General features: G+C 60.5%; 2 protein-coding genes across 2 annotated transcripts in view; one reads left to right on the forward strand and one right to left on the reverse strand.

Moving 5' to 3' along the window:
* LOC138814596 (heat shock protein 75 kDa, mitochondrial) overlaps window positions 1–13,297 on the forward strand; it is a 24,288-nt gene extending 10,991 nt beyond the window's left edge. Inside the window, exons 6-19 of the mRNA XM_070003629.1 lie at window positions 1–21; window positions 1,445–1,605; window positions 2,631–2,740; window positions 3,259–3,332; window positions 3,874–4,029; window positions 5,646–5,766; window positions 7,093–7,162; window positions 8,951–9,098; window positions 10,447–10,632; window positions 10,893–11,031; window positions 11,273–11,358; window positions 12,257–12,402; window positions 12,938–13,010; window positions 13,092–13,297. The exon at window positions 1–21 is cut by the window's left edge and continues 1 nt beyond it. Coding sequence (XP_069859730.1) covers window positions 1–21; window positions 1,445–1,605; window positions 2,631–2,740; window positions 3,259–3,332; window positions 3,874–4,029; window positions 5,646–5,766; window positions 7,093–7,162; window positions 8,951–9,098; window positions 10,447–10,632; window positions 10,893–11,031; window positions 11,273–11,358; window positions 12,257–12,402; window positions 12,938–13,010; window positions 13,092–13,193 — 1,593 coding nt within the window. The 3' untranslated portion in view covers window positions 13,194–13,297. The remainder of the gene's footprint in view (window positions 22–1,444; window positions 1,606–2,630; window positions 2,741–3,258; window positions 3,333–3,873; window positions 4,030–5,645; window positions 5,767–7,092; window positions 7,163–8,950; window positions 9,099–10,446; window positions 10,633–10,892; window positions 11,032–11,272; window positions 11,359–12,256; window positions 12,403–12,937; window positions 13,011–13,091) is intronic.
* LOC138814592 (deoxyribonuclease-1-like) lies at window positions 13,243–20,741 on the reverse strand. Its single transcript, XM_070003620.1, has 11 exons — window positions 20,666–20,741; window positions 16,243–16,406; window positions 15,514–15,706; window positions 15,174–15,321; window positions 14,827–14,915; window positions 14,656–14,739; window positions 14,380–14,495; window positions 14,195–14,307; window positions 13,963–14,117; window positions 13,472–13,568; window positions 13,243–13,380 (listed from the first exon to the last, which is right to left on the reverse strand). Exons 4-11 carry the CDS (start codon window positions 15,318–15,320, stop codon window positions 13,333–13,335), a joined length of 849 nt encoding a protein of 282 aa, XP_069859721.1. The 5' UTR covers window position 15,321; window positions 15,514–15,706; window positions 16,243–16,406; window positions 20,666–20,741; the 3' UTR covers window positions 13,243–13,332.
* Between the last annotated feature and the right edge of the window lie 650 nt (window positions 20,742–21,391).

The following is a 21,391-nucleotide window of genomic DNA, read 5'->3' on the forward strand; positions in this document are numbered from 1 at the left end:
ATCGCCAGGTCGGGGTCAAAGGTAAGTGTGCCTCGCGTGTCGCCTTCCCCCCGCACACCGCCGCGGCGCTCAGCCTGTCGCAGCACTGCAGTCGCTTGTTCGATGAATGAAGAGTTTGGAGCGAGTGCTTTGTACAGAGCTGCAAACTGGTGTGTGCCAGGTTCAAATCCTGAGTTCAGAATGCGCTGCTCCCCCTCTTGATCACAGCTGGAGCTCCACCACTCCAGCCACGCCCCAGCCCCTCCTGACGCTTTCCTGTGAAGTCAGCACTCAGCATTGTATCCGCTGCGCGGGCCTGGCCCAGTCAGCCTGCGGAGTCAGGCGGCCTTTATGCCCAGGCAGAGCAGTTCACAAGGAGGAGCTTAGGCGCTGGCTTCTACAGTGCACGGTTTATGTGGGCCATTGGGCCGCAGTTGGGACAGGAGGCTCGCTGTCAGCTCAGGCTCTGTTCCAACCTAAGGCAGACACTGGAGGCCCCGACCACCTCTTTTGGAGCCTGAGACCTCTTGTATCTTGTTAGTTTACCCTTTCCCAAGTGACTCTCAAATTCTGTTTTTAAGAATCTGTGTGCTGGGTGCTGGTGGCTCACGCCTGTAATCCTAGCTACTCCAGAGGCTGAGAGCTGAGGATCACGGTTCAAAACCAGCCTGGGCTGGAAAGTCCAGCCTTCAATGAACCACCAGAAAACGGGGAGTGGCGCTGTGGCACAAGTGGTAGAGCTCTAGCCTTGAGCTGAAGAGCTCAGGGACAGTGGCCATGCCCGGAGATCAGGCCCCATGACCGATTTGTGCCCGTGAAGCTCTTGGATAGTTTCCTTAAGGATCGTCTGCCTGGCCTGGCTAGTATCTGCTCTGTGCACATGACTGCGAAAAGACCAGAGCATAAGTAAAAGTGGGCTCCTCATCCCCTGCCACACCTCCAGTGTTGAGCAGCCCTGGGTGCCCGAGCCGCAGCGCGCAGTGCAGAGCCTGCCGCCGCCGCTCGCTCCGGTCCCGCCTTACTGTTCCCGGATTGTCACTGACTCCAGAGAAGGCAGTGGCGTGGGCCAGTGTTACACCGGGCGGTAGTGTAAGTAGCTGTGTAAGTGCTTATTTCACCACATTATTCCAAGTACAGGGAAGAGCGTGTGGGATGAACCTTGCACCGTCTTACAGAAAGGACCTGAGTGGCCAGGGTGCCACCCACCCTGGGATGCTGGGGGCTGACTGCGCGCTCTGCGCGGCCCCCCTACGTGGGCGGCGCTGGCCTGCTTCGTGCGGGACGGCAGGCCGCAGGCGCTGGCGGAGGCAGTGTGGCTTTGGGCGTGGGGTGCAGCCTGGTTCCTGGTTGGTCCAGCCGGGAGCTTGCTCTGCTCCGCTCCCAGGCCTGGCTTCTAATGCCTGGCCTGATGTCCGCTGCCAGCAGGGGGCGGCAGCCTCCTCCAACCTGCCTCTTGTCACCGCAGGCCTTTCTGGAAGCGTTGCAGAGCCAGGCTGAGGCCAGCAGCAAGATCATCGGGCAGTTCGGCGTGGGTTTCTACTCGGCATTCATGGTGGCCGACAGAGTTGAGGTCTACTCCCGCTCGGCAGCCCCGGGGAGTCCAGGCTACCAGTGGCTTTCCGATGGGTGAGCAAGTAGCCGACCGGTCGCGTGGGGCGCGTCCTGGTCCCTGAGGACGTGTCAAGTCACGGGTCGGCTGAGTTTGGCAAGGACGAGGCTTTCTACATTTTCTGGCATTTTCTGGCTTGCTGGCCTGAAGTCTGAGCTGCTGTTTTGGGGCACAAGTGGCCCGTGGGGGCTGGTCACCGTGACTTGTGCAGCACTGGACCCCGCGGCTGGGCTGGGCTGTGAGCCTGCATCTGCCCACCCTTCTCTGCCTGCGCCTTGGGCCCCCTCCGCCCCGCCGCGCCTTGGCCGCCTCAGCCCCCAAGTCCTGTCGCCAGTGGGCCAGTGCCGGGGCCTCACCCGGTGCACGCAGCCTCGTCTCCCTGCCGTGCCAGGCTGTGCCTCACGGCTGCCCGCCCGCCCGCCCGCCCGCCGCTCCCCTGCGCCCGGGCGGCTGTCGGCAGGTCGGTGGGAGGATGGCACCTCAGCTATTGAAGCGTAGGTTGGAAGCTGTGATTTCTGGCTAGTGCGATGGCGGCTTGTGTGGGGCGTGGGGCTGGCGGGAGCCCGGCTGCCCACAGATTCCTGAACATTCAGTGAGCACAGGCTCCCCAGGCCCCGGCTCAGCCTCGGCTCTGCCCGGCTCTGCCCTGCTGGCAGCCCGCGGTGGCGTGGGAGCTGAGCGAGGCCTTGTGCCCCGAGTCACTCGGGCCCGGGAGGCTGGGGGAGGGGCCGACGCGTGCCACACGCAGGCATCCTTGTCCCCGCGTCCGTTACCTGGAGCAGGAAGTCAGATGTGGGCTGCGCGCTTATAACAAGCCCAGCACTTGGGAGGCCAAGGCAAGAGGATCAAGTTCAAGGCCAGCCTGGAATCGTAACCAGACCCCTGCTCCCCACCTCAGAAAGCCAGACAGGAAGAGGCTATTTTTGGTCACCTTTCTGCGTGCTGGCTTGATTCTACTTGTAAAAACCCCAGCGTGCACATTTCTGCACTCGGCTTTGTAGGGAGTGAGCGCTCAACTGTCTTCCCTTTGCCCGTGTCTTAGCTCTGGAGTGTTCGAAATTGCCGAAGCGTCCGGAGTTCGAACTGGGACCAAAATAATCATCCACCTCAAACCCGACTGCAGGGAGTTCTCCGGAGAGGGCCGCGTGCGAGGTCAGGCGCCAGGGTGCTCCATGTGACCCTCCCGGGTGAGGGGGGCTCCGTGGGGCGGGCGTGGTCCGAGTCCCTGCCAGGTGGTGGCCAGCTGACGCAGCGTGCAGCGCCTGCGCCTGCAGTGCTTGTTGGTCTTTGCGTGTTGAAAGGAAAGCAAATGAGCAGAATTTATGAGCATGCGCAACGCTCATACACAGAAGGCCTCGAGCCATTCGCTTCTCTATCACCGAAAGCCAATGGGGAGCCCTGCGCCCTCTGGGACTGGCCGCTTGGCTGGCGGTTAGCACGTGGGTCACGCCCAGCCTCTGTGGTGTCTTGGGGCCTTAGACCCTGAGCAGCCCGCCTCCCTCTCTGCGCATGCTCCTCCCGTGCAGGGGGGAGCACACGTCCCCCCTGTGCCCTGCTCCTGCCCCTGCCCTGTGAAGCGGTGGCCGCACGGACGGGCGCCGCCGCAGCCTCGTGCGCTTGGCGCCTCCTGCTCTGCCCCGGCCGTGCGTCTTCATCTTTGTCTCCTGCAGATGTGGTGACGAAATACAGCAACTTCGTCAGCTTCCCCCTGTTCCTCAACGGACGGAGGATCAACACCCTGCAGGTGCGGTCCTAGGCGCCCTCGGGCTCGGCCAGTGCGGGGGATACGCGCTCCAGGATGACGTCCCAGGGGCATAGCGGGGTCCCCGGCGCAGCCCCCTGGGCCGCAGGCTCCAGGAGAGTGAGTGACCCTCTCGCAACCTGGCGGCCGGGCCTGGCTGTGGCTGCGTGAGGACTGCCCGCGGCAGGGGCTGGTGGACCTGTCCTGTCGCGTCGGCTCCTTGCTCTGAGCCTGGCGTTTCACGGCTCTGCCCCGTGACGGCGGGCGATGGCACCTCTCACGAGGAAGGGGTCTTGCTCGCTGGCTCCCCTGTGGCAGGACAGCCACCCTCGCGGGTGGCCCTGTGGACCCTTCCCGACTCTATCCTGCGTGGGCCGAGGGGGTGTGCTGCTGCAGAGCGTTGGTTGTGTCTTTCCCGTCCCTTGCCCCAGTGTTGGAGGGTGGAGGTGCCGGTGTGGGGCGCGGTCTGTACCCCAGCACCCCCGGCCCTGCTGTGCTGTTGGGAAGTGTTGTAAACACGCTCCCCACTGGTCCCCGGATCTAGGCTGTCTGGATGATGGACCCCAAGGACATCAGTGAGGGACAGCACGAGGAGTTCTACCGCTACATCGCCCAGGCCCACGACAAGCCCCGCTACACCCTGCACTACAAGACGGACGCGCCCCTCAACATCCGCAGCATCTTCTACGTGCCGGAGACGGTGAGCGCCCTGCTCAGCCCTGGGTGCTGGGGGCTAGGGGCTGGCGCCCCACGGTGGCGGCTCAGTGCCCACCATCCAGCCGAGGGGAAGCCCATGTTTCTGGTGAGGCGCACAGGGCCACCCACGGGGCACGTTTCCCCTGACGTCTGGCCGTGCAGGCCTGGCGCCCATGCCTGGGGACAGAGATGGGCTGTGGGCGCGCAGGGCCGGCTGAGGCTGCGGACGGGCTCTGTGCCCTGGCTCGGGCCACAAGAAGTGCCCGGGAGCCTGGCATGGGGCAGCCCCGGCCTCCCCCTGCTCCTCGCTGCGCCCGCCGCTCAGGACCCCCCCATCTTCACCCCTGCACCTCAGCACACCACAGGACCCCCCCCTTCCTCCACCTCATCACGCCCACTGCTCAGGACCCCCTCCCCTGCCTACCACACCTCCACTTATGACCTCCCCCCCCACTCTTCCATCATGTGACCCATCTGGGACAGAACCAGGCGGGATCTTGCCTGTTTTCAAGTGGCTTCTGTGTGCCAGAGCCACCGTGTCCTGAGGACATGTTTAGAATGCCAGATCTCTGCCCAGCGGCGCCTCCCCCTCAGCCTAGACCATCCCCAGAGCCAGCGCTGAGGCGGAGTGCTTCTGGTGGGCTGAGTAGCTCTCTGGTCACAGTCCTGCGCTAACGGTGGACACTGTGCCGGGACAGAGGGACAGAGGGCTGCCGGCGGCGTCCCTGCACACGAGGCGGGCACAGTGAGCTGCGACTCGGCGCCCAGGTTCCCTCGCTCTGGTTTCATTTCCAACTAGGGTTTGTGCTTGCCAGTCAGGCGCTCCTTTCTTTGTCTTGGCAGTTGTGGGGCTCGAGGCTGGTGCTGTCCTGAGCTCTTCTTCAAGGCGAGCGCTCTGCCCCTGTGAGCCATAGCACCACTTCTGGTTTTTGAGTGCTTCATTGGAGATAGGAGTCTCACAGGATCTTCTCTACCTGGACTGGCTCCCTTTACAGCTGGGATTACAGCGTGAGCCCCAGAGCCCAGCTGCTTTTGCCTTTTGAACAGGATCTAATTTATGCCTGGGTCTACTTGGCCCTGATCTGCATATTCATGCTTCCCTTGCAGCTAGACCACAAGCTGTGTCTGGTTTGTTGGTTAAAATAGGGTCTCATTTTTTGTGCTCGAGCTGGGCTCTTTATGAACTTTACCTCCCGTGTAGCAAGGGTAAATAGACCTGAATTACTGCACCTAGCCTCCAATTTTTTGCCTTTTTACATTTCATGAAATACTCATTTTGAATTTATCTCCATCCCTTTCAAAATGTAAAACTCATCCTTTGGCCTGTGGATTTGCTGGCTGACCCCGGCGCGTGGTTTGGCTTGCTTCTTGGGGATCTGCCGGACCTTTGTGTCTCTTTAGAGAATGAGTCAGGATGGCGGCAGTGCCGGACAGTCCACCTTCCCCGCCAGTGGGTTTCGGGGGAGATCCTGGGCCTGAGGCTCCTGGAACACAGGGTGGGCAGCATAATCACCGGGGCTGGCCTAGGATGGGCCAGCCCTGCGCCACCATCACCCCGCCTCCCGTGGCTAGGGTGGGTTTCCGCCAATGCCAGCGAGCCTTGCCCTTTCTTGCCCCCAGAAACCATCCATGTTTGATGTGAGCCGGGAGCTGGGCTCCAGCGTCTCACTGTACAGCCGCAAGGTCCTCATCCAGACCAAAGCCACGGACGTCCTGCCCAAGTGGCTGCGCTTCGTTCGAGGTACGGGGTCGGGCACACGCCTGGGGGGCCCGTGGGCGGTATGCGCAAGCGCGCTGCTGGTGCGGAGCATGGCCTGGCACGCCAGCATGGCGCTTGCCAGCCTCAGCAGGAGCTGCTGATGAGGGAGGGAGGGAGGGCGCGCTGAGTTCGCTCAGTGCGTAAAAAAGCAACACAAGTTCCAAGATTTTGAGATTATGGCTTAGTAAAGAATTCACGTTTAGACCTTTCTATAACAGCACAAAGGCACAGACTGTTGGTGTAGGAGGGGTGCCTGTGACAGTATTTTGCCGTGTGGGTCAGGTTGACCTTTTTTTTTTTTTGGTCCGGTCGTGGGGCCTGAACTCTGGGCCTGGGCGCTGTCCCTCAGCTCTTCAGCTCAAGGCTAGCGCTCTACCGCTTAGCGACAGCGCCACTTCTAGCTTTTTTTCTTTTTGCTTATGTGGTGCTGAGGAATCGAACCCAGGACCTCATGCATGCAAGGCAAGCGCTCTACCACTGAGCCACCTTCCCAGCCCGGTCAGGTTGACCTTGAAGTCACAGTCCTTTTTAACCTCCCTAGTGCTGGGATTAGACAGGTACCCTACTACTTCTGTCTATTTAGGGTTTTGTGTGTACATGTGTGCACAGGCCAGTGCTGGGGCCTGAACTCAGGGCCTCGACCCTACCCCAGAGCTTTCATGCTGAAGGCTAGTGCTCTACCAGTTGAGCCACAACTCTACTTCCAGCTTTTTTGATGGCTAATTAGAAACAAGAACCTCAGGGGCTGGGAAGGTGGCTCAGTGTAGAGCGCTTGCCTTGCATGCCTGAGGCCTTGGGTTCGATTCCTCAGCACCACATAAGCAAAAAGAAAAAAGCCGGAAGTGGCATTGTGGCTCAAGTGGTAGAGCACTAGCCTTGAGCTGAAGAGCTGAGGGACAGCGCCCAGGCCCAGAGTTCAGGCCCCATGACCGGACCAAAAAAAAAGGAACCTCAAACTTTCTTGCCTTTGCTGGCTTTGAACTATGATCCTTAGATCTCAGCCTCCTGAGTAGCTAAGATTACAGGCGTGAGCCACCAGCACCTGGCATTGGCTTAGGACTTTTAAAGTAAAATCCAGAACATGTTTGCCAAGTATCCCGAGTCTCCTGAGTCCCCAAGTACATGTAGGCCTGACCCTCAACCTGACCTGACCCCAGGCTGTCTGTGCCCATTCTGTGGGGAGTGGGCGGGGGGTGGAGGAGGGCGCCCCTTCCTCCCTGCTCCTCCTCGCCGTACGTGGCCCATGCCAGGCCAGGCTGTGGGAGGAAAGCTGTGAGAAGCTGGCGTGTGACGGTGCCGTCCCCTCAGGTGTGGTGGACAGCGAGGACATCCCCCTGAACCTCAGCCGCGAGCTCCTGCAGGAGAGCGCGCTCATCAGGTGCGTCCGTCATGGGGCTGGGGTGCGGCCACAGCGGGCTCCCTGCTCAGATCGTGTCAGTGCTGGGCTAGAACTCGGGGGCTGGGCACCGTCAGTTTTGTTCAAGGCTAGTGCTCTATCATTTGAGCCACAGCTTTGCTTTTGCTTTTGGGGGGTTAATTGGAGATAAAGAGTCTTACAGACTTTCCTGCCTGTGCTTGAGTCAGCCGTGATCCCAGTTCTAGCTTTTTGCTCGTTAGTTGGAGGTGAGTGTCTTGGCTTTGTTTACCTGAGCTGGCTTTGAAACACGGTCCTCAGGTCTCAGCCTTGCAAGTGGTCTCAAGTGCTTGCCAGGGGACCAGCCTCAGATCTTGAACCTCATGATCTCTGCCTCCTGATTAGGTGGGATCACAGGGTGAGCCCCTGGGCCTGGTATTAGAAATCTGCCCAGCACATGCTAGTACGTTACTCTGCGACATTCTAGTTTCTCCCCTCTGGTGTTTGGAGATGCCCTGTTGGCAGTGAGGAAGCTCCCTTTGGTAGCCTTTTCGTGACAGATCCAAAGCCAGCTTGGCTTCATTGCTCACTGTTGGGGCCTTGTCACCCTGCGTGGTCAGACATTCCGTCTCGCTTTCCTCTTGGCCCTTGTCCGTGCCCTCCCCTCGGCCAGCTGTGAACCTGCACAGGTCCTCCTCAGTCCTGATCCAGTCCCGTTCTCACCTGAGGCTGAGGGGGGGAGGAGGAGGAGGAGGAGGAAGGAAAGCGTGAGTTTTAGAATTGTTGTCACTGCTCTGGACTGTGGGGGATAGGTTGTGGCTTTTTTTTTTTTTTTTTTTTTTTTTTTTTTTTTTTTTTTTTGGGTCCGGTCGTGGGGCCTGAACTCTGGGCCTGGGCGCTGTCCCTCAGCTCTTCAGCTCAAGGCGAGCGCTCTACCACTTGAGCCACAGCGTCACTTCCGGCTTTTTTCTTTTTTGCTTATGTGGTGCTGAGGAATCGAACCCAGGGCCTCAGGCATGCAAGGCAAACGCTCTACCACTGAGCCACCTTCCCAGCCCTTTTTTTTTTTTTTTTTTGTCGTGGGGCCTGAACTCGGGGCCTGGGCGCTGTCCCTCAGCTCTTCAGCTCAAGGCGAGCGCTCTACCACTTGAGCCACAGCGCCACTTCTGGTTTTCTGGTGGTTCATTGGAGATCAGAGACTTTCCTGCCCAGGCTGGCTTTGAACCATGATCCTCAGATCACAGACTCCTGAGTAGCTAGGATGACAGGCGTGAGCCACGAGTGCCCAGCGGAAGCTTTACTTTTGCAAAGGAAAGTCAAGGCTGACGGGAGTGTGGCCTGCCGCACTGTTAGCTGGTGCCGTACGTGGCGCCGCAGGCCTCGTTGGGCCTGATGCGCACAATCTTGTTTTTGGAAAGCTGCGGCCCAGCCTTCGCGCTACGCATCCAGGCTAAGTCCGTCTCCGCACAGGCGCTTCCTTCCGCGCTGTTTTGGGACTGTCAGATGTGATTTTCTGTGGCGTGGCTTATCACCCGGCATCGCGCTCCCCCACGGAACGCCGAGTTTGTTAGATCATGTGCCCCCGTGGGTGCTCTGGTCCATGCGTTTGGCAGTTCATCTTGACAGTTTCCTGGAGCCTCAGGCAGTAGACTTGGGCTTGAGTGTGGCTGACGGTCCTCCCCAGGGGACGTCCATGCACGTCTCTGCCTGCAGGGGGCAGTGCGGTCCCTCGTGTGGCACCGCCCGGCTCCCTTGGTCCTGCCTCCTCTGTCCTGGTACTCAAGCTCACCCGCATCGACTTCTCTTTTGCAGGAAACTTCGAGATGTTCTACAGCAGAGGGTGATAAAGTTTTTCATTGACCAGAGCAAAAAAGATGCCGAGAAATATGCCAAGTTTTTTGAAGACTACGGCCTGTTCATGCGGGAGGGCATCGTGACCTCTGCGGAGCAGGAGGTCAAGGTGAGCGGGCCTCGGTGGCGCGGTGCGGCGCGGGCCTCGGTGGTGCGGTGCGGCGTGGGCCTCGGTGGCGCGGTGCGGCGCGGGCCTCGGCGCCTCTCAGCGTCTGGCGTGCGGTGCGGCGCGGGCCTCGGTGGCGCGGTGCGGCGCGGGCCTCGGTGGCGCGGTGCGGCGCGGGCCTCGGTGGCGCGGGCCTCGGTGGCGCGGGCCTCGGTGGCGCGGTGCGGGGCGGGCCTCGGTGCCTCTCAGCGTCCGGCGTGCGGTGCGGCGCGGGCCTCGGTGGTGCGGTGCGGCGCGGGCCTCGGTGGCGCGGTGCGGCGCGGGCCTCGGCGCCTCTCAGCGTCCGTCGTGCGGTGCGGCGCGGGCCTCGGCGCCTCTCAGCGTCCGGCGTGCGGTGCGGCGCGGGCCTCGGTGGCGCGGTGCGGCGTGGGCCTCGGTGGCGCGGTGCGGCGCGGGCCTCGGCGCCTCTCAGCGTCCGGCGTGCGGTGCGGCGTGGGCAGGACTCCCTCTCCCAGTTGCAAATGTTTGTCATGACGCAAGCATGTTCTCCGCTCTTACCTCACCTGAACCCCAACCTATAGAGCAGTGCCCCCATGTTCCTCCTCAGCTCATCCTCCCTGAAACCCCCTCAGACAGCCAGAGGCCAGCGTTACCGTGCTCCTAGCGCCCCGCTGGCAGGTCAGGTTCACACCGCACGGCCCTACCCCCGGCACGGGCCGAAGGGCCAGGCCTCCCCTCCTGGCCCCTGCGCGTTGGAGGCTGGCAGGAAGTGGGACCCCGTGGGCCTTCTTGGTGGGTGATGGGAGTCAGGGGCCCGCAGGGAGGGGGGGCGGCTGAGGAATTGTGGGTGTGGGTGGGGCGGGCGTGGGAGAGCACCCCTGGGGACCCAGACCTGCTGCAGCCCTGCTGCCCCTGCTTTATCGCACTGTGGTCCCAGCACGCTGCAGTTCACACGTGCCGAGCTCTCCCCGAGACACGCCTTGCACGCGTGTCCCCGCAGCGTGCGCACACAGGCACAGCCGTGCTCCCCCAGCCCCTTCACCCGGCACAGCCCGGTCACCGGCACCTCCCCAGGCTCCAGTGCTGTCTCCTGCGCTCTGCTGTCGGGGCCGTGGCTTAGACCAGGCGGCCCCCGGCTGCAGCTGCAGGGACCGGCTTGCTGCACGCGGCGTTGGCGTGCAGGGCCGCTCCAGGACCTCTTACAGCACGGGAATCTGGGTCATGCGGGCTTCACCCCATGGCTGTGTCACTGAGGACAGCAGAGGGCCTGGGGAGCGGGGTTGGCCTTGGGTGGCTCTGGGCCACCTGGGGGGGAAGGTGCCGGGCCTCTGTGAGCGCCTTGTGTGCGCAGGAGGACATCGCGAAGCTGCTGCGCTATGAGTCCTCGGCACTGCCGGCCGGCCGCCTCACCAGCCTGTCCGACTACGCCAGCCGCATGCAGCCCGGCACCCGCAACATCTACTACCTGTGCGCACCCAGCCGCCACCTGGCCGAGCACTCGCCCTATTATGAGGCCATGAAGCAGAAGAACACAGAGGTGAGCAAGCCACTTCTGCGGAAGGAGGGTCTCAAACTCACGCTCGGTGCTGGGGAGGGGTGACCAGATGTGCCCACGCCGGGAGGTCGGACCGTGCCGGGGAGGCCTGTCTGCCAGCCAGCCTTCACCTTCAGAAGGGGACTCGCGCACCAACAGAGCCCCTCTCAGAACCTTCTGGCGAATAGTCAGGCCTAGAGGCCCAAAGCCCCCAGCAGGGCTCCCCTTCGCTGTCTGGCTGATGGAGCTTGGGGCGCCTGCAGGTGCTCTTCTGCTACGAGCAGTTCGACGAGCTCACCCTGCTGCACCTGCGTGAGTTCGACAAGAAGAAGCTGATCTCGGTGGAGACGGACATCGTGGTGGATCACTACAAGGAGGAGAAGTTGGAGGACACATCCCCAGGTTGGCTCTGCCCCTCTCCGGGGCTGGGCAGCGCATGAGGTGGGCAGCCCACCCGCGCTTGGGCTGGTGCTTGGAAGCATCCTAGCAGGATGTCTCCTTAACAGAACTAAGCACCCACAGGCGCCAAAGCCCCCCGAGGTTTCTTTCCACCGGAGGTGGGATGTTTCCAGGGTGGCTGGGGAGGGCAGTGGTGCGCAGGGCTGCACAGGGCCCCAGGCCTGTGACTCCCGCTCTTTTGCAGCCAGTGAGCGCCTGACTGAGAAGGAGACGGAGGAGTTGATGGCCTGGATGAGGAACGCGCTGGGGCCTCGAGTTGCCAACGTGAAGGTGAGGCTGCCCGGGACCGACGGCCACCCTGGCCACAGTGCCGCCATGTGGGGTCCCGCCATGGCAGTAAGCCTGGGCCCGCCCTCCCCACACGGTAGAGAGCTCAGGCCTCGGGTGCAGCAAGCTGAGGTCCCCGGGGCCAGCCTGGTATAGACCCTGTGGAGCCGCAGTGGCTACAGTAGGGATTCAAACTAGTGCCAGGCCATCGTAGCCCCAGTGCGGGCTGCTGCCGGCCTTCAGAGAGCTCAGAGCAAGAGGGGACAGTCCTGTGCAGGGCAGGGGCTCATGGCCACACTCAGGAGCGGCTGGGCGCAGGCAGGCCTCAGACTGAGAAGGAACTACAGACGGCACATCAGACTGGATCACACGACCCCCCTGCCTTACAACCGCTAGCTACTCTGGAGGCTTGGATTTGAGGGTTGTGGTTGGAAGCCAACTTACGCAGGAAAGTCTGAGACTCAATAAAGCTTGAAGTGGTAGTGCTCAGCTTTGAGAGGAAGAGCTAATGGATAGTGCCCATGTCCTGAGTTCAAGCCTCAGTACCCCCCCACCCCCCCACACACAGTCGGCTTTGAGTAGCTTGTCCCCAGGCTGATTAGCAGACAAGGTCACGGCACATGTCAGGGAGTGGGGGCTCAAATCAGCCCAAATTCTCCCCCCATTGGCCAGGCTGACACACAGAAAGTCTGGCCTGTGTTGGGACTCAAGGTGCCACAGGATCCAGGTACTGACGGCCTTAGCTTGTAAGCTGGAGGATTAAGGTGGAAACAGTACCATGTGGACATCTTCGACCTTCTGGTCTTGGGGGGAGGAGGCGGGACTCTGTGTAAGCTTCCGGAAGTGCCTTCTCCCTGGCTGGACAGCCAACCCTTCCACCCCACCTTTGCCTTGTTTGCAGGTCACTTTCCGCCTGGACACCCACCCTGCCATGGTGACAGTGCTGGAGATGGGAGCTGCCCGGCACTTCCTGCGCATGCAGCAGCTGGCCAAGACCCAGGAGGAGCGCGCCCAGCTGCTGCAGCCCACGCTGGAGATCAACCCCAGGTGCCACTTTGCTCTTACAAATTGCATGTGTGGGCGTTCTACTGTGCAGCATATGGACCAGGGAAGAGCACAGACCTGTGTGCAGTTAGAGGACAGTTGAGACTGTACCTATGTGAAGTTTAAAATGAACCTTGTTGCCAACCCCTAGCAGCCTCCGTCATCACTACAACCCAAGGTGAATGTACATATCCACCTTACAGCATGCACACCCATTTTCTGTTTGCCTCTAGTACAGGGTCTGCTTCTGTAAAGATATAGGTAGACACCAAAGATATAGGTAGACACCAGAGATGCAGTCACTATCTCCTGAGCTGGTCAGGCATCAAGATTACTGGCCCTGGGCCCCTCTGTCCTGAAATTCTGCCCCCCCCCCCCCAATCCTGGGGCTTTGAACTGCTGTCCCGAAGCTCAAGGTTAGCACTCTACTCCTTGAGCCATAGCACCTGACTTCCAGCCTGTTCTGTTCATGTGGTACTGAGGATGGGACCCAGTGCTCAATCTGAGCTGACTTTTCTGGTGTTTCCCATCATTGCAGGCACACGCTGATCAGGAAGCTCAACCAGCTGAGAGAAGGCGAGCCAGAGCTGGCCCAGCTGCTTGTGGACCAGGTAAGGGGAGCTACTGGGTTTGGCTTAGAAGGGGGGAAGTCCCTGTCCTCCCTCTAATGCATTTTCCTCCCTGCCTTACAGATCTATGACAACGCCATGATAGCCGCAGGTCTCGTGGATGACCCCAGGCCCATGGTTAGCCGTCTGAATGACCTTCTTGTTAAGGCCCTGGAGAAACACTGACAGGAGTCCATCTGTCTCAGAGGCACAAAAGAGGCCTGGACACTGAAAGTAGTGAGACCACCACCGCTTTATTTATCTCCATTAAAAAGTTATTTCTTAATCCACATGTCTGTCCAGATGTGCTGAGGAACGATGCTGCTCACTGGAGCGTCACCTCCACGGGGTAGTGGTCACTGATGGCTTTGGCCTGTAGGAGGGAGCCATGCTCGCTATTACCCGCCACCCCCACCTCCCCCCGCTGTGTGCCGGTCAAGGGCACTTACAAGTGAGGCACTTACAAGTGGGACGCTCAGGTGGTACGCGGTCTGGAAGTCAAAGGGAGCAGCTGAGCCAGGAACGACGGCCTCCTGGAGCAGCTTCCCGACAACCACAATCCTGCAGTCAAGCCGGGGAGACAAGGTTTCCTCAGGCGGTGGAGCCAAGACCACTGACAAAACACCAGACTACAGTGCTGGGAAGATGGCCTAGTGGTAGAGCGCTTGCCTAGCAAGCATGAGGCCCTAGGTTCGATTCCTCAGCACCACATATACACAGAAAGAGCCGGAAGTGGCGCTGTGTGGCTCAAGTGGTGTATAATGCTAGCCCTGAGCCAATAAGAAGCTCAGGGAGTGCCCAGGCCTTGAGTTCAGGCTGGGCAGGTGGCTCAGTGGTAGAGCGCTTGCCTCGCAAGCATGAGGCCCTGGGTTCGATTCCTCAGCACCACATACAGAAGCAGCCTGAGGTGGGACAGTGGCCGCCAGGCACCAGTGAGGGTGAGGGCCGCACTCACCTATCGTAGGCACAGTGCGTAGACGAGACTGTGGTGTCCGCAGTGTCAGGAATCAGCCACTGGAAGGCAGGGATTGTGCGCAGGCGGATAGAGGACCACTGCGAGGTCGTCACGTAGCTGCAGCCCGCATTGAAATCACCCATCAACATGACGTCCTGAAAGGAGACAGCACCTGTTGGCCCAGGGACGCAGGATCTCCCCAGGCCAGGCCAGGCCCTGGCCCCCGCCTCACCTCCAGGCCCCACTTCTCCCGGATGTCCAAGTAGACATCATAGAGGGCGTCGATCTCGGTTACAGCGTCAGCGGGGGCTGAGTGTAGGGGCACGATGGCAAACTCCCTGACACCTGAGAAAAAGCAGACACGCTAATAAGCACTGCCTCTGTGCAGAGCAGAGACGGAGCGTGACAGGCACTCACTTGTGAACGGGGAGTAGAACTTGACAATGGCTGGCTCTCGGCTAAACGTGTCGTTCCCACAGGGCTCACAGCCGTCGTCGTAGTGGTAGCTGTCCAGCACGGTCACCTGGTCAGGCCTGTGGGAGAAGGTGAGCTCAGAGCCGCCCCTCCCCATGCCTGCAAGCGTGCCCACAGGGACCCGAGGGTCTCATCCTAGCCCGGGACCCTGCATTCTGCTAGACCCAGACCACCTCAGCCCCGTCCATGCTGGGGCACAGCCGTGGCCCTGGGCCTCACCTGTACAAGAAGAGGTACTGCTCCTTGTAGCTGCTGCGACCCAGTGGCTCACTGACCACGTAGCGATAGGTGTCCGGTGCGTCCCTGAATGGAATGAACCAAGGGTCTCATTGGGGCCGGCTACTGACACAAGAGACCTGCTCACTGCCACCCAGATGAATGGTCACCTACCGGTTGAGTTCATCCAGCAGCTTCCCCACGGCTACCAGATAAGTGTCTCTGACTTCCTGGACAAGGGCGATGTCATAGCGACTCAGGATCTAAGGGGCAAGGCCAGGGCAGCCAGGTGTTGTGGGGACCTTCTTCTCTCCAAGCCAGGTCACGGCCCTCTCCACTCCCGGACACACACAGGCTACAACTAGCGTTACAGCTTCTGTTCCTTGGGGCATTTTCACAGCTACACTGTTACGTGACATGGCATGTGACAGGTGTCTGCTGTCTCCCCCAGTTGACAAGGCTGGAGGCACTCAACCCTGCATGCAGCTGGCTGTCCCCAGGACAGGTCCTCCTGTGCTTACCTCTACAATGTACCTGGAGAGGGTGGCATTGGACATCTTGGTCTCCCCGAAAGTCTGGATGTTGAAGGCTGCGATCCTCAAAGACACAGCCACCTGCTGTAGGCTGGCCAGGGCAACCAGTGTCCCCAACAGCGCGGTGCCCCTCATCCTGGGTGGAGGGTGAGCCACGGGAAGACAAGCAGTGAGGCACCCCTGCAGCCTTCTGCCCGAGGCTCGCCTAGTGATCTGGGAGCCCCAGGTGCTCAGGCCTGGGATCCAGAGCAGTCCGGCCCTGGGAGCAGTGCTGTCTGTGGGAAGGGGGCCTGCTTGCCTGGCCCCCAGGGACAAACCTGGCGCTCACCTGAAGTGATGTCCACAGAGAAGAGTCTAGAATACTCTTTGATGTCCTTTACAAAGCCGAGTCTAAAGACGAGCAGAGCGCTTGCAGAGCTGCAGGGCTCCGTGTCTACACAGGCAATGCCAGGCATGCGTGCCCTTGGCCAGCTTTAAAGGTTCAGGCATCTGACCTCCCGGGCCTTGTGTGCACCCTCCACCTGAGAACACAGAACAAAGGCGCTGCCTGTGCGCTTCCCCTGGGTCGTGGGCGGGCCGCTGGCATGTGCTAACTTCAACAGACACAGCTCCTTGCTGTTGTAAAAACACTTTACACCCCTATGCAAACATTATTGTCAAGTGCCAAAGTGTCCTTTGCCCAGCCTGTGCGCTCAACCGGGGATGGCAGGAGGTGTGCGCCAGAGAGCTGGACTGCTCATCCGTGTCTCTGGTCTGACCTTGAGCCACACCCAGGCTGACTACTGCCAGGGGGCCCGAGACTGTGACCACTCCAACCCCTCATTTGCCAACTGTGAGGTGGGCAACTGGGCAAGAATTTGGAGGCTCTGGACAGGAAGTGTGGACATAACACCAGGGCCGATGGAAGGCTGGAATTCCAGCCCCGGGGGGACTGCAGCAGCCCAGGGCCCGGCTTTGGCTCGGTCACTTTTCTGCAGAATCCCGACCTTCCCGTTCCCGTTCATGTCCTGCGGTGCTAGAACACATTACCACTAACTCAGGCTGAAGATCCTCTTACCGTTCCAGAGAGAAGCTGGAAGCCCAAATGCCAACAGGACTGAGCTCCCTAAGCTCTGGGCGGGTTCTTGTCCCTTCCAGCTTCCGGTGGCCTCTCTGACACGCAGCTGCTTCCAGTCCAGTCTCTGTCCCCATGGTCTTGTGGCCTCTGATGTCTGCCTTTCTCTACAAAATCAACGTGACTGCATGGAGGGTCGCACTCTTAATCACACCCAGTTAGTTCCAGGACTATGGAACTGTCTTTCCACCACTTCAAGTGGCTGTGTCGGCTCTAGGAGGACAGCGCGCCGTGTGCGAAGGAAGGGGTGGGGGCCAGACAGCGTGGAGGCAGGACTGAGGCTCGAGAGCCTTGGAGCGAGCGGGCTGCAGAAGGCTGCGGGGTGGGGGATGGGGTAGCCAGCTCAAGGCAGGAGTAAGCAAAGCAAGGCCAAGGTCAGCAGCTTGGCCTGGAAGCCAAGGGCAGGCAGGAAGGGAGCATGGGGGGGGTGGGCTGCCTTTCCAGCTAAGGTGGGCGCCAGCCTTGCCCTTTCCAGTTATCTAAGGCCAGGACAGGCTCAAGCACATCTATACCCGGTGGCTCTCCTGATTCTGACATTGTCAGTCCTGTGACGAGGCGCTCTGTGAGCAGCCACCATCCAGAGGTGGCCTGGTTCAACACCCCACCAGACACAGCAACACCAACCACAGCTGGCACTGTGTGGCTCGTGGTGTGGGGTCTAGGCTGTCCAGTGCTGTCACCCCCCTGCGCTCCTGGGAGCCGCCAGGCACCCCTGTCCTCATCCCCCTATCCAGCAGGAAGGTCAGGACTCAGGCCTGGAGCAAATGGCTGAGCCCGGTCTACCTAGGCGCAGGGCGGCCCCCAGAGCAGGGCTGAGTCAGGACTTGCCGTGGAACCCTCACTGGAAGGTAGGTAAGGCCTTCGTTAACCCTGAAGGGCAACGGTCAACAAACAACACTTCCACTCAGGCCACCATCCCCGAGGCTCGAACCTCTCCTCCAACTCTTTCCTCTGTGCCAGGCAGCTCTTGGCTATACGGATAGAGCTGCTGGTGACAGGTCTGAGGATCTTAGTTCAAAGCCAGCCCAGGTAGGAAAGTTTATGTGACTCTTATCTGATTAAACACCAAAAAGCTAGAGTAGAACCGTGGCTTTTGCTTATGAGTGCACAAAAGCTCAAGGACAGCACTAGGCTGAGGTCAAGCCCTAGGACTGGCACACACGTGCATGCAACACACGTGCACACATGTACGCGCACACACAAACACATGAAAACTACCAAAAAAAACATCAACATTTGCATGTGGGAAGCTGTGGAGTGTGGCGCGGTGGAAGCCGGCTTGAGAGGCTGAGGAGCAGGCTGAGGCTGGCTCCAGGCGGAGGGGACGGTCCTAGGCAAGCTGGATGAGCCGTGTGAGGAAGAGGTTTCCTGCAGTCGGTGTCACAGCAGAGATGAGCTCGCAGGTCAGGGCTCATGGAGCCTTCTTGCGTGTGTGCGCTGGTCCTAGGCTGGAACTTGGGTGCTGTCCTGAGCTGCTTTCTTTCCCCTCAAGGCTAGTACACTGCCACTTGAGCTACATTTCTATTTCTGGCTCTTTGGAGATAAGACTCATGGACTAGCCGGGTGCTGGTGGCTCACGCCTGTCATCCTAGCTACTCAGGAGGCTGAGATCTGAGGATCACGGTTCAAAGCCAGCCCGGGCAAGAAAGTCCATGAGACTCTTATCTCCAATGAACCACCAGAAAATAAGTGGTGCTGTGGCTCAAGAGTGCTCGCCTTGAGCTGAAGAGCTGAGGGACAGCGCCCAGGCCCAGAGTTGAAGCCCCATGACCGACTGAAAAAAAAAACAAAAACAAAAAAACAAACTCATGGACTTTGCTGCCCAGGGTGGCTTTGAAGCTCCATCCTCAGATCTCAGCTTCCTGAGTAGCTGACAGGCGCAAGCCCCCAGCGCCCGCCTTCCAGGCAGCCTTTTGCAGTTCCGGCTGCGCTCCTGCGAGCTCTGTGGCAGGGGCTCTGTCCAGACTCGCGCTGCTGCGGGGGTGCGATGCTTCCACTCCAACAGCAACAGCCCCAAGTCCTTCTGAACCCGGGCGGCAACCCTGTCTTCCATCCCTTCATTCCTGACACCCTAGGGTCCCTGCTGGCCCTCAGCCAGGCTCCACTCTGCCTGCCCCTGCAGCTGGCGGACTCTGAACCGGCCCAGTCACCACTGCCTTGCCTGCGGCCTCTGAGACCGTCCCCATGTGCAAACGTGCCCAGAACAGGTCACACCTGTGATAAGATCACCTGTCTCCGCTGCTCAAGACCTGTCAGCAGTTTCTCATTGCCCTGAACATGAAACCCAGTGACCCCCGTCTGCAGCCCCAGCGGAGCACCTTGTCTTCCACCCCGAGAGCAGCGCCTTCTCCAAGGTCAACACCACCACTCCCAACCACACCTCACGCACCCAATCCCGACCTACCACAGCGGGCCCGTGTTGCTCTGATGCGTGTGCTCACTTACTTCCTTGTTTATACACACTCACGCCAGCTTCTCCCCGGAACCCCAGCCCGCGGAAGCAAAGGCCGTGTCGCCCATCTGTCAAAGCCCCGCCCCCAGGCTGGAACGCAGGGCGCACTGCACTGCGGCCGCCAGGCGGGACAAGCTCCTCCAGAGCTGCCGCCTCTCCCCCGCCCGAAACTCACAACCCGCAGACCACGCCACGCGCTCAAGCAGCCCCTGTACCGCACTGCTGCGGCCACGCCGCCCACACGGGATGCGGCGCGCTGCCCCTGGGCACAGCATCTTGGGAAATGAAGGCAAGAGCCACGTCCTGGCCAGGACAAGGGCATCCCGAGCCACCGCTGCCTTTGGCCCGGGACCCAGCCTGGCTGGCTGGCCTCAGGGGCATGGAAAATTCCTCGGGACGGCACGCATGCGCTGCCCGCTGCGCTTGGCCGGTCATGCCAAGCCCGGCGTGCCGGAAGAACGCTTGGCACCCAGCGACATGAACCACGAGGCCAGGAGGCCAGCCCTGCCAGCGACCGTGCCCCCGCCACCCACAACCACCACCTCCCGCTTTTCTGCACGCTGCTTTAGGGGAGATGCAAGCGGAACGCAATGCATGGGGGGGTCAGCACCCCCGTGGCGGGCAGCCATGGCGGCATGCCATGGGCAGCCATGTTCCCAGCAGGGGCCACAATGAAGTGTTCCCCAGAACCCGAGTTCCAAAGCCGCCTCTATCCCCTCCAGAACAGCCTCTGGCAGTGCCCTAACCTGCCTCAGGGTGAAGGTGCGCAGGGGGTGAGCGGGCCCGCAGGCATGGGGGGGCTTTCCAGCGCCGGTCTTAGGGTTCGCTAGGCTTCGGGCTGGCGCTGCTCAGCGGGGACATTACCGACTGAATTTTAAATTTCAGTTACAACACTTCTGCCTTCATGTATTTTTCTACTTGCATTTTAGTTACCTAATCTTTCTTTCTTGCCAGTCCTGGGGCTTGAACTCAGGGCCTGGGCACTGTCCCTGAGCCTGTGTTCAAGGCTAGTGCTCAACCACTTGAACCACAGCGCCATTTCCGACTTTGGAAGAGTCTCGGAGATGTTTCTGCCCAGGCTGGCTTTGAACTGCAGTCCCCAGATCTCAGCCTCCTGAGCAGCTGGGACGGCGGGCAGGCGTGAGCCACGGCGCCGGCTCGAGCCGCTCATCTCTATGATCTCGGGCTCAGCGCAGGGCGCTCCATCACGCAGGTGCGTCGCCCCTCTAGCGCGATTGCCCGGTTTCTTTCAGGGTCTCGCCTTTCCGGCTGCATGCCCAGGCCCGCCCGACCTCACGCTCACCAGTGCTGCCTGCCTGGCACCGCACAGATGCAAACCACCGGGCTCAGCAGTTAAATGAGATGGGGGACTTGGAACCACGATCTTCCCAATCTCTACCCCCCACACGGCTGGGATTACAGGTGCGAATCGCTGCATTGGCTCATTTCATTTTTCATGAATTCGTTCCCTGTGGAACTCCCCATCATGCCGATTTTCTTGGCCATGTTAGCCAAACTAGTTCAAGGTCTGTGTCTAAACAACAGTCTTGCTCTGCCTGCACCCGTTCTCTGCTGCTGCTGCTTCTCAGTGAGCCTGGCTGCCTCAAGCACACTTCGAAATACGGTGGGATCGCCACACGCCCGCTCCACGCAGAGCACTCGGCTCCTCAGCACCCAGCCGACCCTACAGTCTGTGGAAAGCTCGGGTGATGACGTAGGGCCCTTCCTCCTGACAGGCCCTGACCTCTTCCGGAAACTGCCATGTCCCGCTTCGCTTCCCTTCCCCACTCCAGCAACGAATGATTAGAGAAACTGGCCCAACTCCTCCTTTTCTCTAGCCTCCCTTCTTTCCTGGACTTTGATCTGAGGACCCCTGTTCTGGGACAGGGGTGCTGCAGCCTCTGGATTTCTTACCGGGTTGCCAGGGCCCCCGGGGCGGGCCCCACACAGGGCAGAAGGGGCCCACCTCCGCCAGCTCCGTCTCTATCATGGCAGCTGGCCGGCTCCAGGCCTTTGGGCAGGGCTTCCTGCTGGGTCCGCTTGCAGTCCTGGTCACCGACATCACTGAAACAGGAAGGTGGGGGACGTGAGTTAGTGCCACGCCAGGCTGGTCCATGCACACTGCCATACGGACATTCAGCCACCGGGGGCCAAACAATAAGGGAGTGCCAGCCTGGACAGCTTTAGGCACTCGGCAGAGGCTTCGGCCGCCTTGTGCGGCCTCAGGGTCACGGCCAGGGGGCGTTATCAGCCAGGTAACGGTGGAAGCAGGTGCCGGCGCACCGGCATGGGGCGCCTTTCAGCAGCGCTGCTCGTCAGCCCCCGAAGCGCGGCCTGTCCTGCCTCGGCTGCCGCCGCACTCCCGAGGCGTGGCCGGGCAGCTCAGGAGGGTCCCTGCTGGGGATTTTGCCCTCTGGGTCACATGAGCAATGCTGTTGTTGCTGCTGTGCACACGGGCATGCGTGCATGTATTTGCACATGTGCACGCAAGCGCAAGCCAGCTCTGCAGCTTGAACCCAGGGCCTGGGCACTGTTTCGTAGCTTTTTAGTGGTTAACTGGAGAGTCCCACAGACTTTCCTGCCCAAACAGGCTTCAAAATACAATCCTCTGATCTCAGCCTCTACAGTAGCTAGGATTAT

The sequence above is a fragment of the Dipodomys merriami genome, unplaced genomic scaffold, assembly GCF_024711535.1.
Source record: "Dipodomys merriami isolate MVZ:Mamm:240054 unplaced genomic scaffold, mDipMer1.0.p SCAF_60, whole genome shotgun sequence".
Lineage (NCBI taxonomy): Eukaryota > Metazoa > Chordata > Mammalia > Rodentia > Heteromyidae > Dipodomys > Dipodomys merriami.